General features: G+C 28.6%; 5 protein-coding genes across 6 annotated transcripts in view; 2 read left to right on the top strand and 3 right to left on the bottom strand.

The window, feature by feature from the left end:
• LOC128966169 (uncharacterized) overlaps window positions 1-672 on the bottom strand; it is an 8,974-nt gene extending 8,302 nt beyond the window's left edge. Inside the window, exons 1-2 of the mRNA XM_054312984.1 lie at window positions 90-672; window positions 1-12 (exon numbers count right to left, since the gene is read on the bottom strand). The exon at window positions 1-12 is cut by the window's left edge and continues 126 nt beyond it. Coding sequence (XP_054168959.1) covers window positions 1-12; window positions 90-274 — 197 coding nt within the window. The 5' untranslated portion in view covers window positions 275-672. The remainder of the gene's footprint in view (window positions 13-89) is intronic.
• Window positions 673-1,362: 690 nt separating this feature from the next.
• Window positions 1,363-2,992, bottom strand: LOC128966018 (protein Peter pan-like). Its single transcript, XM_054312818.1, has 3 exons — window positions 2,790-2,992; window positions 1,854-2,713; window positions 1,363-1,774 (listed from the first exon to the last, which is right to left on the bottom strand). Exons 1-3 carry the CDS (start codon window positions 2,808-2,810, stop codon window positions 1,453-1,455), a joined length of 1,203 nt encoding a protein of 400 aa, XP_054168793.1. The 5' UTR covers window positions 2,811-2,992; the 3' UTR covers window positions 1,363-1,452.
• A 443-nt stretch (window positions 2,993-3,435) lies between these two features.
• LOC128966011 (uncharacterized) lies at window positions 3,436-6,719 on the top strand. 2 transcript variants are annotated; one of them, XM_054312810.1, is made up of 8 exons: window positions 3,436-3,462; window positions 4,591-4,662; window positions 4,844-4,975; window positions 5,349-5,568; window positions 5,656-5,760; window positions 6,235-6,324; window positions 6,424-6,540; window positions 6,664-6,719. In XM_054312810.1, the coding sequence occupies exons 2-8, from the start codon at window positions 4,621-4,623 to the stop codon at window positions 6,717-6,719; spliced, it is 762 nt and encodes a 253-aa protein (XP_054168785.1). In that variant the 5' UTR covers window positions 3,436-3,462; window positions 4,591-4,620. The 2 variants fall into 2 exon arrangements, with proteins under 2 accessions (XP_054168785.1, XP_054168786.1); XM_054312811.1 differs by having other exon boundaries at window positions 3,442-3,462; window positions 4,604-4,662.
• Window positions 6,720-8,770: 2,051 nt separating this feature from the next.
• LOC128966168 (dual specificity protein kinase shkC-like) lies at window positions 8,771-10,500 on the top strand. The gene is made up of 3 exons (XM_054312983.1): window positions 8,771-9,174; window positions 9,237-9,488; window positions 10,491-10,500. Exons 1-3 carry the CDS (start codon window positions 8,771-8,773, stop codon window positions 10,498-10,500), a joined length of 666 nt encoding a protein of 221 aa, XP_054168958.1.
• Window positions 10,501-10,943: 443 nt separating this feature from the next.
• On the bottom strand, window positions 10,944-15,682 carry LOC128966102 (phosphatidylinositide phosphatase SAC2-like). Its single transcript, XM_054312915.1, has 5 exons — window positions 15,458-15,682; window positions 15,104-15,366; window positions 14,749-15,024; window positions 11,477-14,671; window positions 10,944-11,362 (listed from the first exon to the last, which is right to left on the bottom strand). The coding sequence occupies exons 1-5, from the start codon at window positions 15,603-15,605 to the stop codon at window positions 11,075-11,077; spliced, it is 4,170 nt and encodes a 1,389-aa protein (XP_054168890.1). The 5' UTR covers window positions 15,606-15,682; the 3' UTR covers window positions 10,944-11,074.
• Window positions 15,683-17,500: the final 1,818 nt, after the last annotated feature.

Below are 17,500 nucleotides of genomic sequence, written 5' to 3'. Positions count from 1 at the left end.
TTTTTGTCGATCCTTTAGACAATAGACAAACAAAAACAATGGTCATTATCATCAATAACAACAACTCATGAGTATAGCCAATGACATACCTATTGTGGTCAAACAGACTGTGAATGTCTACCACTTGATGCTGCCGTTGTTGTTGATGGTGTTGTTGCTGACCATTGATGACTGTATTACCACCACTACCACCACCACCACCTGATAGCTGGTCAACACCTCCACCACCACTACCACCACTACCTCCTCTATCTTCACGGGTCTGTCTGATCATTGTTGGTGTTGTTGTTGTTGTGGTTTATTTAATGATTAACTCGCAGTTAATAATGTGTTAATTGTCTTGAATTGTCTAATCAGTGGTAACTCTTGTTGTTGTTGTTGTTGTTGTTGTGGTTTATTTGATGATAACTCACAGCAGTTAAGATTGTCTTGAAATTAAAGCTAATCAATGGTGTTGTTGTTGATGGTAATCAATTGACACACAAATATCATATATATATATATATATATATTGATCACCCAATTGATCTAATGGTCGGATCAGATATCAATCAACTAATCAATTACAAGACAACAATTGTTTTCAATCAATCGGTTTGGTATTACATATGCTATGCTATGCTATGGCTATGTTGTTGTTGTTGTTGTTGTTGTCATTGAAATACATTAATATAATATAAAAAATTGCAATCATTTTATACTACAGTACAGTATATGATATGTGTATTACTTTTATTATTATTTGTATGTATTATTTTGTTACGTGTTTTTTATAACTACTATACCCTCTCTCTCTCTCTCTCTCTATTGACACTCAATTCAATGCTATAATACTGTATTTAAATACAGTATTATTATTGTTTGTCAATCACTAGAGGGATACACAAACACAGTTAGAAAATTAAAAAAAATAATTAAATAATGTTATAAATTATGGTTAACTTTATAATATAATTATTTAATATATATTACTCGTAATTAATAAAAATTTTATAATATGTTATAAAAATTTTTTTTTAATATAATATAATAGTTATATAAAAAAATTATATTGTAATACTATATATATATATATATGAATAATAAATTTATTAAAAAAAATTAATTGATCCATAAATTGCAATCATGTTTAAACAATTATCTATATTTTATTTAATTAATAATTAAATAAATATATTATTTATAATTTTAAAAATTATTTTATTTTAACAAAAAAAAATTAATGTTATAATTACCGTACAGTTAATGTTGTAAAAAAAATAATTAATTTTGATGAACCATATGATATAGTTATTAAATGATTTAAATTTAAATTTATTTATTTTTTTGTTTAACAAAAATAACTTACAGTACAGTAGTTATAATATATATATATATATATATACTGTATATATACGGGATATAAATAGATATCATATATCGATGTCATTTATTCATTCATTCATCCATTGCTTACTCTAAGACATCCATATCTTCATCAATGTCTTCATCAATGTCTTCATCATCATTGCCGTCGCCGTCTTCTTCATTATCATTACTTTCATTAATAGATTTATTGTCTTTATTTTTGGCCATCAATTTTCTCTTGACATTCAACTCTTGTTGTCGTTTACGCGACAGCTTCAAGTCCTGTAGCTGTTGTCGCCTGTGTTTCAGTTCTTTGATCTCGGCTTTTGTCCGCTGTATTAGCGAATGAAACAGTACTTCGCCGGCCATTATTCCTTCTTCTATTTTCATCAGTTCCAGTGTCAGCCGCGGACCCAATTCAGTCAATCTGTTTAGTTTAGAGTAGTTATTAAAGTGGTGTTAGAAGTTGGCCACAAAAAAAAAATAGTTACTGTAATACCAATTACCTGATAGCACTCTTTTCGTTGACCATATTTCCACGGGAACTGATCCTCTGTGTCAACATTATATGCCGATTCTGTTCGACTTCATCGGCCTCGCCCTCCGATTCGGTAAAAGCATTGTTATCACCGGCGCTGCCGACAACATCAGTCATATCGTTGAACTGACCCAAATCGGGTACTTTCTTACCCGCAACCAACTTACGTACCGTTCGGGACAGTCCGACGGGTTTCAATTTGATAGCGTAGTGTCTGAATTCAATCAGTCGAGTGTCCCGATCGTAGTTCAACAAAATACACCGACGTATTGTATTCAAGTTAACTTTGTTGACGTCCAACGCCGGAAACATATTCCTCCACATCGATGTCATCAATTTCATCTGCAACTCCTGGCCATCGGGTCCATCACCACCACCGGAGCCGCCGAAACCGTTCAATATCAACAACGGCGACAACTGAAACAGACCCGAATAGACCAGCGGCCGCTTCAGGGATGTCCGTACGTCCTTCGTTAGGGTATAGTTGACTATCTTGAAGGTCAGAGTCGGACCTCTGGGTAGACGACATAATCGCATATACGATGATTTCGTGGTTTTTGTAAATACGGCCAAATGTGTGACATTCAATGTGGAGGCTATGTGTACAAAATCTTTGACCACATTGTATCGTTTGACCCGTAAGGATGCAGCCGTAAACGGTTCCATAACCTGGCGAAAGTTGACCATCAATTCATTTACCGATTTACCAATACGTCCGCGTTTGATGACAAAACTGTGCGGTGCTTTGGTTAGCGATTCTGGTTCTTCACTGCCGGCTGCGGCCACAGCCGACCCGTCAGCCGATGATCCGCCGCGAGATTTACGAGACTATTGGTATATAAAAAAAATTTTTAGATGAAAATGACGACAAAATACATCTTCTCGATGATGAAGACATTCATACCTTTTTCCTTCGGCGACCCATTAGTTTGCGGTGTGTTTGCGGCCACCGATCGGTTGGTTAGTTGGTTATCGGTGATGACCACTAACTTAATGGTTAAACTAAATTAATTGTTAAAATTACGGCTAATATTCATACATTGATTGATTCAATTTGATTGACAACACAAACACGTGTTTTATTACTACAACTACTATATGTTTACTGTATTTATTAAATGCAATGCTTTTTATACATTAAATACATTTAAAATAATAATTATATGAATGAATCCCTTTTTCAATATATAGATCCTATTGAGTGTGTTATGTTAAATGGTACTAAAACTTTTCACATTTTTTAATTTTAAACTACATTACAGTTTGTATTTATTTATTTATTATTATTTATTTACAGTATTTGACTTATTATTTGATTTTTTTTTTGACAAAATTTAAACTAAAAATGTTTTAGTTATATATTGTTATATAATATTATTATTATTTTTATTATTATTATTAATTTAATTGTTATTAATGTTGTTTATTATTATTATATAAATTTTGTGAATATATTATATTTTTGATATTATTTAAGTAATTTTTTTAAAATATATTATCTGATTTTTTTTAAATTTTAGTAATTTATTTTGCATATATATATATTACCCAGATATTTGTTTTACATTTTACTATAGGTAATGATAAAATATTTAATTATAATTTATTTTTTCAATTTTATAGTGTAGTATATCGATATAATAATTATTATTATTATTAAATTTTATATATATATATATTAAGTATGAATTATTACAATTTATGTAATAATTATTTATTTATTTTTTTTATAATGTGATAAAGTTTTATACTACAACTACAGTATTACTAAATAGATATTATTTTCAAAAATTTTAAAATTAAAAAATAAATATTTATAACTAATAATTGAAAGTTTATTATTATTATTATATTATTAGTTAGTTTTTTTTAATTTCTCAATTATTATTATTTTAATTTTTGAAATTATGTTTATTAATTTCAATATTATATTTATTAATTTAATTTATTAAACTTAATTATAATATATAATATTTGATAAATATATGTATGATAAATAAAATCTAGTTTCAAGGTCAGTGTTATATCAATATCTATTATTTTAACCCATATTATTATTACAGTATCATGTATTAGCATGGTAACTTTTATTTAATTTTTTTTATCAAATTCAAACAATTTTATTTATTTATTTTTAAATATCACACAATTTCCAATAATTATTTAATTAATAAGTTAAATGGCATTTACAAAATTGCATACATTTATGTGTAATACTGTATTTTATGTTAAAGAAATAAAATAAAATGTCAACTAAAATATTAGATGAAATTATAATTAGATTGCAAATACTTTTTCAAGTACTTTACTATTAGTATTATAAATATTATATATTTAATATGTTTACTAAAAGTTATATTTTTTTCATGTATTTCAACAAAAATATGAGATTATACTGTATTTTTTTAAAAGGTATTACCCGACACTTGAATGTCTATCAGATAAAAAATATATAACTTATAAGTGTTATAAAAATAAAATGTTTTAATAAAATTGTTATTACATTACTAAACAAATAATAATAAAATAATTTTTTTTTAGTTAACACCTATTATTTGCTTATATCTATATATTATAATTATTAAACAAATATTATATGATTTTATTATAATATTATTTTGATGTAAATTTATTTGTATAATAATTTTAATACTTTATATATATATATATATATATATATTTAAAAAATATAATTTTAATTACAGTACTATTAATTAGTGACACCAACAATAAAAATGAGCTTAAATTTACTCAACAAACGGATATTATTTCGTCAGGTATTATAAATTATTAATGATTTTTTTATATATCATATAAAAAATAAATAAACTTTTAGTTAAAACTTAATTATTATAATTTTTGAAACAAAAACTTAGTGCAAAAAAAAATTATTTTTTATTTATATCTAATAATAATAATAATTATTATTTATTTTATATTGTTTTTTTTTAAAAACAGTTATTTGATCGCATTTCCTGTACGTATACCTATCTATTGGCCGATAATGTATCCAAAGAGGCGCTACTAATAGATCCAGTACTGGAACTGGTGGACAGGGATCTGAATTTGATCGATGAATTAGGATTAAAGGTATGGGTCAATAATAGGGTGCTAATTACCCCCGGGGTGGGAGTGGGGAAGTGTACTAATTACCCGGGTGGGAGTTGGGTAGGGTGCTAATTACCCGGGGTGGGAGTGGGTTAGGTTGCTATTTACCCATGGTGGGAGTGGGGTAGGGTGCTAATTACTCGGGGGTGGGAGTGGGTTAGGGTACTAATTACCCGGGTGGGAGTGGGTAGGATGCTAATTACTCGGGGGTGGGAGTGGGTTAGAGTACTAATTATCCGGGTGGGAGTGGGTAGGGTGCTAATTACCAGGGGTGGGAGTGGGGTAGGGTGCTAATTACCCGGGGTGGGTGGGTGTTATGTATATAACGATTTTTTTATAACTAATACACTACCAGTTGAAATACGTGGCCAATACCCACTGTCACGCCGACCATATAACCGGTTCGGGACTAATCAAGAAACGGCTGAATATTAATACCACAACAACAACAACAACACCGACAGTCCAGAGTATTATATCCATACAAAGTGGTGCCAAAGCGGACATCAAAATCAATGAAAACGATTGGATTAAATGCGGTGATGCCGTCAATTTGAAAGTGTTGGCCACTCCTGGTATATATATTACCATTATTACTATAGTTTACTACTATAACTACTAATAATAATAACTAATTAAAAATTTAATTTAATTTTTTTTAGGTCACACCGATGGCTGTGTAACTTATGTAGACTATGAAAACGGTTTGGTTTTTACCGGCGATGCCCTATTGATCCGTGGCTGCGGTCGTACTGACTTTCAACAGGGTTTGTCCTACAAAAACAAGCAATTGATTTATACATTTAATTATTATTATTATTAATTATTTTGTGGTTATTTTTTTAACTATAACTACTATAAATTAATTTTACTTAAAATTTAAGCAATAATTATATTTTATAAATCAATTTTAAATTATTATTAATTATTTTGTGATTATTTTTAACTATAACTACTATAATTAATTTTACTTAAAATTTATGCAATAATTATATTTTATAAATCAATTTTAAATTATTATTAATTATTTTGTGGTTATTTTTAACAATAACTACTATAATTAATTTTACTTAAAATTTAAACTATAAATATATTTTTATAAATCCATTTTAAATTATTATTATTAATAATAATGTTGTTATTTTTAACTATAATTAATTTTACTTAAAAATTTAATTATAATTACCGGTAAATAAATCCATTAAATAAATAAATTTTATTATTTATTTTTAATTTTTTAGGTAATTCTGGTTTACTATACGATTCAGTGCATAATAAAATATTTACATTACCCGATAATTTTCATATTTTACCCGCACATGATTATAAAGGTATATATTCAACAATAATAATAATAAAAAATTGAAAATAAATTGTAAATTATTTTAATAATAATAATAATTATTATTATCCAAATTATTTTTTTTCAGGTCAATGGTTATCAACTGTTTTGGAGGAGAAAAAATTTAATCCAAGATTAACTAAATCTAAACAGGAATTTATCGATATAATGGATAATTTGAATCTAGATTTACCCAAAATGATTGGTAATTATATTATTTATTTGTTTTATACTAATTATATGTTTTGTTTGTTTGTTTTTTTTTAATTGTTTAAATAATTTAATACAAATTATATGTGTATTTATTATGATTATATTATTTATTTAGATATTGCTGTACCAAATAATTTGGTTTGCGGTTTACATGATATACCAACTAAATAATTAACAAACATATATATATATATATATATACTGTATATATATATTAATTATTATTTGCTAATTATGTTAAAAACATATTATAAGAAATTAATTATTATTACATTGATTTTATTTATATAAATATTATCTGATTACTGTTTATTACTTATTTACTTTTAAATAATAATAATAATTATAATTATTTGTTGTTATGATATTAATTTGTTGTTGTTGATAAAATAAATTTTTATTTTTTAATTGAATTTTTTAATTGACTTTTTTTAAATTGAAGTTTTATTATTATTTTTGTTATAAAAGGATATAAATTGTTATTTACATTAGTTTAGTTCACGGGATAAATATATATCACATGAATGGAGTAACAAATATTGTAAACTATTGAATGTTATTAAACATACGATGCAACCGGTCTATGATGACAGACCTACCTGTGCTCAGATCATTCAACAGTACAATGAATGGGCTATCGATAGCACAGTTGTTACAAATAAACCAGAATTTAATGAAAAACTCCAACAAATCAAACACAAGGAATGGAAACTCCGTATAGAAAACATGGATTCAGAGCCAGAATTATGGCAATTGTTTTATACATTTGTTTTCAATTAAAACTAAATATTTTAATTTAAATATTTAGATTTAAGTAAATTTATAAACTATTTGTTTAGATAGAAATGGACAGTTAGGTAAGGGATGTGATAGCAATAAATATAAGAAACCAATGATTATACAAATCAATGACAACAATGATTTGATAAGTGATGTGAGTTGTGGTTCATATCACACATTAGTTTTAACGCATAATAATGATATGTATGGTTGGGGTCGCAATCATTTCGGACAAATCGGTAGCCGAGACATCAATTGTGAATCAATTACTAAACCGGAAAAAATTAAATTTAATAACAATTATTGTATAAAATCTGTTCACTGTTTTGATAACTTATCGTTTGCATTGACAAGTGATGGACAAGTGTTTATTTGGGGTCAAAATAGTAGCAATCAATTGGGACTAAATTGTTATAATCTGATAATATTTAGACCACAATTGATATGTAATCTATCAGGTATTACATCCATACAATCGGGTGCAGGAAAAACATATTTCAGTAGTGATTATAATAATAAAGTATATATTTGTGGTGAATATTATGATGAAAATAATGTAATTGATATACAAATGACACCAAAATTATTGGGTAATTGTAATGAATTTAGTGATATTCAGTCAATTATATCATATAAATGGAATGAAAGATCATTTATGTGTTCAATGGATGATATGGTCTATCGATTGATTAGAAACAACAAATTTAATACAAAATATAATAATTATTTTGATTATTGGGTTAATATATATCATATAACATATAAAACATATAAATCGAGTGAATTCACGGACAGTATAATTGAATTTATTGAATATACTATTAAAACAATTAAATCTGATTATAAAAGTTTAGATACTTTGAAATTAGATTTGTTTTTTCTTAACATTTTTCTTAACATTTATAATATTCTGAGCTTTATTTATATATATATATTATAGAAACAGTTTATAACGAATATTATAGAAATTATGATGAATTGCAAGCATTGGGTTCGGGAAGCTTTGGATCGGTTTATAAATGCAATTATAAATTCAATAATAAAATATTTGCAATTAAAATAATTAAATTACCAGGTATCTATTATTTTAAATAGTTATTTATATATATAAGAAAAATATAAAAATATAATAATTATTTAATATATTTATAAAAAAAAATTAATTAATTTTTTTTTAAAAAAAACGTTACATGTTCATAATTATATATTATAATTTACTTTTTGTTTATAATTTTTTAAATAAACAATTTCTACTTATTTATTATAAATATATTAATTTTATATTAATTTTTTTTAATAATCAAATAGAAAATAGTTTAATAAATGAAATGTATTTAAAAGAAATTGAAAAACTAACTAAAATAAAGTCACAATATTTGGTTAATGTTACACATGTTTGGTATTACACTAATTGTATATATATTTCAATGGATTATTGCATAATGAGTCTGAAAGAGGCCATCAAATTGAAAGCACAGGTATTTGGCAGACAATCATCGGATGAACCCATGGATTGTATGGAGTATTACATTACGTGTGAAATACTATTAGAAGTGTTAGAATGTGTCCGATATTTGCATGAATTCAATCAACCGGTCATTCATCGCGATCTCAAACCCGACAACATATTGATAGCACACGACATCCGAAACGGACGGTTCGTTAAGTTATGTGATTTGGGATTAATAACAGTTCACGAAATGGTAGCACAGAGTCATACGTCAGGTGTGGGAACTCCTAAATATATGGCACCCGAAGTCACATTTGGTCGCAAATATGACACCAAAGCTGATGTCTATAGTATTAGTTTTATTATTGAAGAGTTGTTCGATACGGATGTCAATGAGTTTGTATTAAAATTATATTTTAATTACTTATAATAAAAATATTTCAAACTTTTATGTTTAGTTCACGCGATAAATATATATCCCATGAATGGAGTGACAAATATTGTAAACTATTGAATGTTATTAAACATACGATGCAACCGGTCTATGATGACAGACCTACCTGTGCTCAGATCATTCAACAGTACAATCAATGGGCTATCGATAGCACAGTTGTTACAAATATACCAGAATTTAATGAAAAACTCCAACAAATCAAACACAAGGAATGGAAACTCCGTATAGAAAACATGGATTCAGAGCCAGAATTATGGCAATTGTTTTATACATTTGTTTGCATTAAAACTAAATATTTTAATCTAAATATTTAGATTTTAACTGAATTTTAATACTTTTGTGTTATTATTTAAAAAAAACATTTTATAATTAATATAATGCAATTTATATATAACAACAAGCAAACAATTAAATAATTTATAAATAAATAAATAAAAAAACAAACAAAATTAAATTGGTATAATTTAAATATATTTTTCAAAACATAAAATACTAAATAATTTTAAAACATGAAAAATATTTTTTTTCAAAAGTAATATAAAGTTATTCAAAAGTATTCAATTTGAGAGTAATAATTGCATAAATAGTTTTAATTAAGTATTTAATAATTTAATTATTAATTTTATTTTTTTTTACTAATGTATACACATTTATAGCTTTTACAATAAATGCGATCATTTAAATCAATTGATTTTATATAATAAATACCAAATAAATACATAAATTTTAATTTTCAAAAATATATTTAGAGAAAAACAAAACATTACCTAAACTTTAAATAAAAATTTTATATTTATGTATAATAATTAAATTAACAACAAAACAAAAAACAATTTACCGAAAAAAAAAATGAAAATATTTTTTATAAAACACACACACAAAAAATGACATTTAATTTTTTTTATTAATTATTATTTAATTAAACTATTTTTGTTTGTTTTAATACAAAGGAATGTTTTAATTATTTATTAAATATATATTCATTTATTTATATTATGCTTATTATCATTAATACACTTTATGTTTACTAAACACAAAATTTTTTAAATATTAATTTTATTTTAAATATATATTAATTAATTTCTTAAGAATAAAAATAATATTTATGATATAATGTGTACATAAATTGAAATTTCAATGACTAGTTTTTTTTTATTAAAATTTATTGATATATTATATTATAAAATAATTTATTCTAGTTAATTTTTATACATAAAATTAATGATATTAAAATTAATTTAAATAATATAACCATTAGGGGTGGGTAATAAAATATATAGCTAAATAAATAAACAAAACTTTTAAATAATATTTTTAAAAAAAAAATATTTACTGATTTGTAAAAATTTATCACTTAATTTCAATTAAAATAACTTTTTAAACATTAAAATAAAATTCTACAAAAAATAAAAATAAAATAATAAACAAAATATTTGTGACTCTCTCTATATATATACTGTATATTTATATAATTAAAGTATCAATAATTTCTAAAATAAATAATTATTTTGTTGTTGTAAACTTTGTTTCTCTAAACAATTATCTAATAAATAAATATTTGGTTTAGTTATAAATTTCCTTAAATAAAAAAGTTATTTAATTAAAAAAAAAACTAATTTTTAATAATTAATTAGTGAATTAAAAATGTTAGCTTAAAATAGTTGTTTGTTTCAAATATATAGGTATTTATTATTTTACAGTACTTTCTCTCTAATACTTTAGTAATAATAATACTAATATTACCGGTAATACTATTTGATGGGTAACTATCGGTAAAAATGATAACTAAAAATAAATAAAATTAATAATAAAAACATATCACAGATACCCCTCCCCCGCGCCCTATAACTCAATAATCTTGGATTTACATTGATTTTTGCGTTTAACTAACAACTGATGGGCTTCTGTATCCTGTGGTGAAGCCGATGAGCCGGCAGTGTTGGTGTTGGTGTTGGTGTTTGTCTGATGATCCAAATGATGGATAAGTCGTCCGGTAGTCTTCTGACTTAAATGTTGTACACCTTTGGCTATACGTGACAGTGGGGACAGTACTAAATCTTTTTTAACATTTAGCGGCGGATTTGGCAAATACAGGGCCAGTCCTACACCACTACCAGCACTGGAAACTTCCTTTAAAAAAATTACCGATAATTAAATAATAATAATAATAATAATAATTAATAATAATAATAATTAAATAATAATAATTAAATAATAATAATTAAATAATAATAATTAATTTACTTGAATAGCATTTTCACTTTGAGATGTTTTCATTTTATTGTTGTAGACATTAAGTGAATCGGTTGTTACGAGTCCTCCGCCGCCACCGCCGCCGCCGCAAACGCCGGCCAGCGATGACTCTCTACTACTACCGCATATCGAAACAGACATTTCGTTTTGATGATGACTACCGAGCGATTGAAACGATTCGGCTGTTCGGACGACACCCGATGACGATTGATGATGACTACTGGCCTCATGTGTTGCCGACGCCGTAGATGACGAGGAACGACAAGTTTCCAGATTTTCCGACGATTTCGATAGTTTTTTGGTTTTCTGGACAAACGATTCGCTACCGCCGCTGCCGGCCATTAACGCGGCAAACGTTTGCGACTCACTATTGGCTATCGAATAGTCAATATGTATGACTGGTGTCGATGGACACTGTCTTAGTTCGGCTAATGAAGCCGACGACGTCTGAATCAATGAACTTTCCGACGCTTTTCGGTGCAATTGTTTAAGTGATGCCCGTTTCATGGCATCCAATACAAAGTCGTCGACCACTTCGTGAAACACCGATTTCTGGCTAATTATCAGACCATCGCTATCTGTTGGCAACGGTTCGATCAGCGGCGGACTGGTAGCTATAATACCGCAACTTTCCAACAGCCGATCGGATAAATCGATTCCTCGATTGCTTGCAATACAACTTCGGCTGATATCTGTTGTACTGATTGATACATCGCTGGCCAACAGTAGTAGATCGGGATCTTCTAAATCGGAACACTCGGAGTAGTCAGAGCTGAAGGTTCGTTCAGCACTGGAATGATGTCGTACTCCTCCACCACTACTACTCAGTGGCAAAGTTTGCATTTTTGATCTGATTTTCTTCAATTTATGCAACGAATCTTCATCTTCCGATTCGTTGTCATCGTCCTCTTCATCGTCGTCCTCTTCGCAACTGCTCTCGACATTGAACGATACAGACGGCGATGTTAACGTCTGAAGTGAACCACTACTGCCGGCAGTAGTATTAATAGTAGTCGTAGTCGAAGTGGTCGCCAATTCATTGATGGTCTGCGGCTTATCATTGTTAGACCATTTGCCTTTCAGTCGACTAAACTGCGAATAGACACCGGTTATGGCTCGGGAGCCGACAGATTTCAGATTAGTTAGTTGACCGTCGCTAACATTTCGGTGCATATGTTGTTGACTATTATAGTTGACTTTCAGTAACAGATTATCAGTGGATTGTTGGCCACTACCACCACCCGAATCAATGTTACCGTGATTTCTATGATGGCCGACATTATTAATCAGTTTACTTTTACGGCGATCTAGTTTTCCCTCATAAAACGGTACGTTAAGCTCTTTGACCGATAGGGCAACTTTGAACGATTCGCCGATAGCTTTCAGCGATTCGGTTGCCTCATCCAAATTACGTATAGGAATGGCCATATTGTTGAAAAAACGGGTATTCGTCGACCGAAACATATGAAAATAGCCGCTCTGGCCATCGATTTGATAGTGAAATCTGATACAACACGACTGAGAATTGGATTTAATCAGAAATAGTTGATTGGGTTCGGGACCCAACTCTATCTTTTCTAAGTCTTCTAATAAAACTTTCTGATATTTAATGATTCGGTCGGTTTGGTCATCATATTCGGCCACATAGTAGCTGTCTTTGGTCAACACCAGTACAGTATCCATATCGGTATCGGTTATGGACGTGGATCCGGTAACTGGATCGGCATCAACCAGTGGCCAACCGCCTAATATTACTTCCGATTCGGGAATCAATATTTTCTTACAATCTTCGATAACCATTTTCACTCGTTCGTGATGTTCCTGTTCGCTCATAAGTTCGGGTCCGCCATCAACTGTACAGCCATCGTCTGGGGCTACGGCCCCACCATCAGGACTGCTCAGATCGTCGCTAACCGTCAAGCCTTGCATCAGATCAATGCAAGCCTGTCGGTAGGCGTCTTTGAAACGATTCAGATAATATCGATTAGCTGAGTGATAGCCGTCGCGTACAACACCGGTCAGCCGACGTTCGCCAGTTCGGGTAAAATCGCCTTTCAGTGCTACAGTTCCGGCGTATTGTCGGCTAATAATGTCGCCGTTGTTGGCCCACATCATCTGAAATATTCGCCTACAGTTTGCCGATAGCTGGCCTTCGGGCGGCAACAGTCCCAGCCGAACGAATTGGGTGTCCATTACGGTTCGGCAAATAGCTGTCATAACTATGTTAGTCCTGTCCAGACAATCAATACAATTGATTCGGAAGACACCTCTTTGTTCGCAAATCAATCCTTCGTTATCTATCCAACAGTAGCGCTGATCTTTGATGATGTCTTTGACGGCATCCATAAGTATCGATACGTTTTCGAAGCGCATTCCTCGACAGTAATCGTGAAAATCAAACGAAACATACGCCAGATTTTCGTTATCAAACTCTAGTACGTGATTAAGATATGCGTCGTTTATGATCTTTTCCCGTCCGGTCTTCTCCACCAAATTGACTACCACTGCGTTGCCATACAAATCCAATTCCTCAGTGAAATGTTTGTTAAACGCTTGTTGTGTTTCCTCTTCGTTGCGATCAATGCGCGGCGGCGGCCGGTATTTGTGTCCAATTTGTGACCAATAGATCGGTACCGATCCCCGAACGGACACAAACGATACAATGTGTTGACCAAATTGAAATATTTGTTCAGTTTCTACATAGTTAGCACATTTGCCCCGATCGTCGACACCGCGTCGCTTATAGCGAGTACCGGCCCGGAAACGGCTGCGCCTCGATATCAATGTCATTGTATAGAGTTCTTGATGGGCTATCGGCCTGGAGTCGCCGGCACCGGCCAGCCGTACGTCTTCCAGTGATTTGAAATCGGTTTTAATATTATCCGATTCATTGATATCGAGAAAACATTTTTCAATTTTCACATAACCCTGGATTATCGGTAGTATCCATTTGTCCACTACTGGACCACTAAATTGACAATCAAGTATCGATTGTAGCATAACTTTATTCCAGAAGAATCGGTTGTCCACACGCTTCCAGAGCGGCGGCGATGTCTGCAAATCATCTGAATCTTTGGCTTTGGTTTCTGTTTGCTTTTGTTTGTATTGTCGCTGAAGTGAATTTGTTAGGTCTCCGGTCAGCGAATAGTAGAAAGACTCGGTTTCGGTAAACATTTTATATAATTCCTAATAAATTATTAATTAAAAGTAAAAATAAAAAAAATTAATTACAAATAATAATCAAAAATTTATTGATGTCTTACATCTAGTAATCGTTTTTCGCATTTATCTTTGGTCTCTGTATTTGGATTACTTCTTGAGACGACTCTCGGCTTTACATGAGATGCCGTCCATTTGATTTGATTCCATGTCTTCTGGACGCCACCGCCTGTGCCGCCACCGGTACTTGTGGTCGATGAAGACGATGCCGACTGATGATGACTTGATTCCTGGACATGACCTGATCTGTCCAGTGGCTGCTCATCAGCAGCAGCAGCAGCGGCGGTAAGTTTCGTACAACAGTTATGTACTTTACACGGCTTTTCGGATAAAAACAAACAACAATTAATTAATTTGGATTCAATTAAATCGGTGGTTAGAAAACAGATGCAAACATACATCAAGTTGTAAATCGCCGATCGGATCAGCTGACGATAGGCTCAGGATTGTTATCTTTTGGATTTTGTAGACAACATCGTCATCATCACTACCATCAGTAATATTAGCTGCTGATGACGCCGATGATGATGACGATGATGATGGCAGACACCCGACCCGTTGACTCTGTCTAATCAGCAATAGTTTGTCCGATTGAAAGACACCGATCAGGCCGTAGACGATGCCGTGACAGTTGAACGACGAATAGGACGAACTGTCGCTAACTGATCCATATATGGATTAGTGTGAAAAACAAAACAAAACCAAACAAATACATTATCATTACTGATGGATCAATTGATATGAATATATTACCGATGATTGGTCTGACAAGTGGTTCGGATCCGGTTCTTGAACACCAAAGACTGTACTGGTCTTGTCTTAAGACAATATAATCAGTGTTTGACAACAACTCTATAGCCGTTGCTGTCTTGGACTCGGATGTCGTAGTCGTAGTGGTCATCGCTATATCACTGGATGTCTTGTTGTTGTTATAGTTGTGTCCATCGATTCAAATGAATGACTATTGAAAATGTGATTATAATATATCATATAATAAATTCAATTGTAATTATAAGCCAATCATTGATGAGATATTATACAGTATTTTAGTATATATTTGACGCATAAATACTTAATAAACAAAACAAAAATTGCAATCAATATAATCACATCATTAATAATAATAATATTAACGTTCAATGCATTGATTGTCACTTATTATTATTATTTAAGATATTTTTGATGATTAAATTAATTATTTAACAAAAAAAAATCAAATTAACGGTATGTATTGACTGCAATAATAATAATATTATTATTATTATATGATATAATAATGTATTGATTTAGTAGTAAATGATTTTATTTTATTTTATTAAATAACAAGTAATTAATCGCACAATCAATGCATTTGACGTATGTTTGTAATGTCTAACATAGTTTATAATACATACAACACTATTGATAGGACCAATCAATGCAATATATAAACTGTAATGCAATACCAAATTTATTTAGACTAGTGTTGTATTACTTACACTGTTTTAAATAACACCTACTCTCTCTCTCTCTCTCTCTCTCTCTCACAATATATAACTTATTATTATATAATATAATATTACTGTACTGTATATACTGTTTAATGTATTACCTGATTGTATAGCTTATCCATGTAATTGTAACTCATATATATATATATTGACGTAAAATTTTATTTTAATTTTTTTTATTATTTATTCAACAACAAAAAGTTTATATTTAAAAATTTTTGTTTAGTTTTATTGGTATTATAATTTATAATACATGTTGTATATACACACAATAGTTATTATTATTGTATTTGTTTAAAGCATAACTAATATATATATATTTAAATAGAGGAAAAATAATTTAAATAATAATATAATATTTTTGTTAACATTTTACATAAAATAAACATTTCATAAATAAAATAATAAATTCATTAATCTAAAAATAAAATAAATTTAAACTATAAACTATATTTTTTTAACTTATAGTTTAAAAATTTATATAATAGAGTTATAATTTTATTAATAGTAGTAACTTTCCTATGATATTATTATTAATATATAATATCATATAATAATAATAATATCATTTACAATAACAACTATATGATAAATGATAAATAATTTTTTTTAATATAATCATTAAACAAATAAAAAAAAATGTTTGAATATACATATGTATAATATTTATTTAAATATCATATTATAAATAAATATTATATATATATATATATATATATATATATATATATATACCTGTACATTGTTTAACTAATTAAATTTATTAACAAAAAACAGCAAAAAATATTCCCATATTTTTTTTTTGATTTGATTACCACACAAAACAAACATCTATTTAATAATTAGAGGGTTAGGAATAAATGGGAGGGAATTTTATTTATAATACTGAATCTTTCCTAAATCTAACTATATATATATATATACTGTATGTTATATACTATATATATATATATATATATATACCGGTAATTAAAAACTCATTTCCAACTAATCTTTTTTTTTGTTGGCGACTAATGAGAAGTTATGTTATTTTATTTTTTTAGTCAAAATGATTAAAACAAATAAAACTAACCAAAAAAAATACAATTAAAATAAAGGTTAACGAAGTATTAGGAAAAATAATATGTTATTTAACTAATAACACAATATTTGAAACCTAATTATTTGATATTATTTTTATTGTATTTTTTATTAAAAAAAACTTTCATTTATATACAGTATATATATATATATATTATTTCTCTATCCTATTATAAACTTTAGTTAACTAATAATCCTATTGCTTTGCTAATTGGTATGCATTTTA

This window comes from Oppia nitens, unplaced genomic scaffold (assembly GCF_028296485.1).
Source record: "Oppia nitens isolate AA-2021 unplaced genomic scaffold, nextdenovo-longstitch-racon4-pilon3 scaffold19_pilon_pilon_pilon, whole genome shotgun sequence".
NCBI classification, from domain to species: domain Eukaryota; kingdom Metazoa; phylum Arthropoda; class Arachnida; order Sarcoptiformes; family Oppiidae; genus Oppia; species Oppia nitens.
This window is presented reverse-complemented; position numbering and strand designations above follow the sequence as displayed.

What these genes read in the sequence shown, in the direction of transcription:
- LOC128966018 (XM_054312818.1), bottom strand. Translation starts at nt 2,810, where the DNA reads ATGGGTCGCCGAAGGAAAAAG. An exon ending in TGGGTCGCCGAAGGAAAAAG is followed by an intron (nt 2,714 to 2,789) that starts GTATGAATGTCT and finishes ATATACCAATAG; the next exon opens with TCTCGTAAATCTCGCGGCGG. An exon ending in AACGAAAAGAGTGCTATCAG is followed by an intron (nt 1,775 to 1,853) that starts GTAATTGGTATT and finishes TAAACTAAACAG; the next exon opens with ATTGACTGAATTGGGTCCGC.
- LOC128966011 (XM_054312810.1), top strand. Translation starts at nt 4,621, where the DNA reads ATGAGCTTAAATTTACTCAACAAACGGATATTATTTCGTCAG. An exon ending in TCGATGAATTAGGATTAAAG is followed by an intron (nt 4,976 to 5,348) that starts GTATGGGTCAAT and finishes ATACACTACCAG; the next exon opens with TTGAAATACGTGGCCAATAC. An exon ending in TCGTACTGACTTTCAACAGG is followed by an intron (nt 5,761 to 6,234) that starts GTTTGTCCTACA and finishes TTAATTTTTTAG; the next exon opens with GTAATTCTGGTTTACTATAC.
- LOC128966168 (XM_054312983.1), top strand. Translation starts at nt 8,771, where the DNA reads ATGAGTCTGAAAGAGGCCATCAAATTGAAAGCACAGGTATTTGGCAGA. An exon ending in TTCGATACGGATGTCAATGA is followed by an intron (nt 9,175 to 9,236) that starts GTTTGTATTAAA and finishes TTTTATGTTTAG; the next exon opens with TTCACGCGATAAATATATAT.
- LOC128966102 (XM_054312915.1), bottom strand. Translation starts at nt 15,605, where the DNA reads ATGACCACTACGACTACGACATCCGAGTCCAAGACAGCAACGGCTATA. An exon ending in ACTTGTCAGACCAATCATCG is followed by an intron (nt 15,367 to 15,457) that starts GTAATATATTCA and finishes TATATGGATCAG; the next exon opens with TTAGCGACAGTTCGTCCTAT. An exon ending in AAAGTGAAAATGCTATTCAA is followed by an intron (nt 11,363 to 11,476) that starts GTAAATTAATTA and finishes ATTTTTTTAAAG; the next exon opens with GAAGTTTCCAGTGCTGGTAG.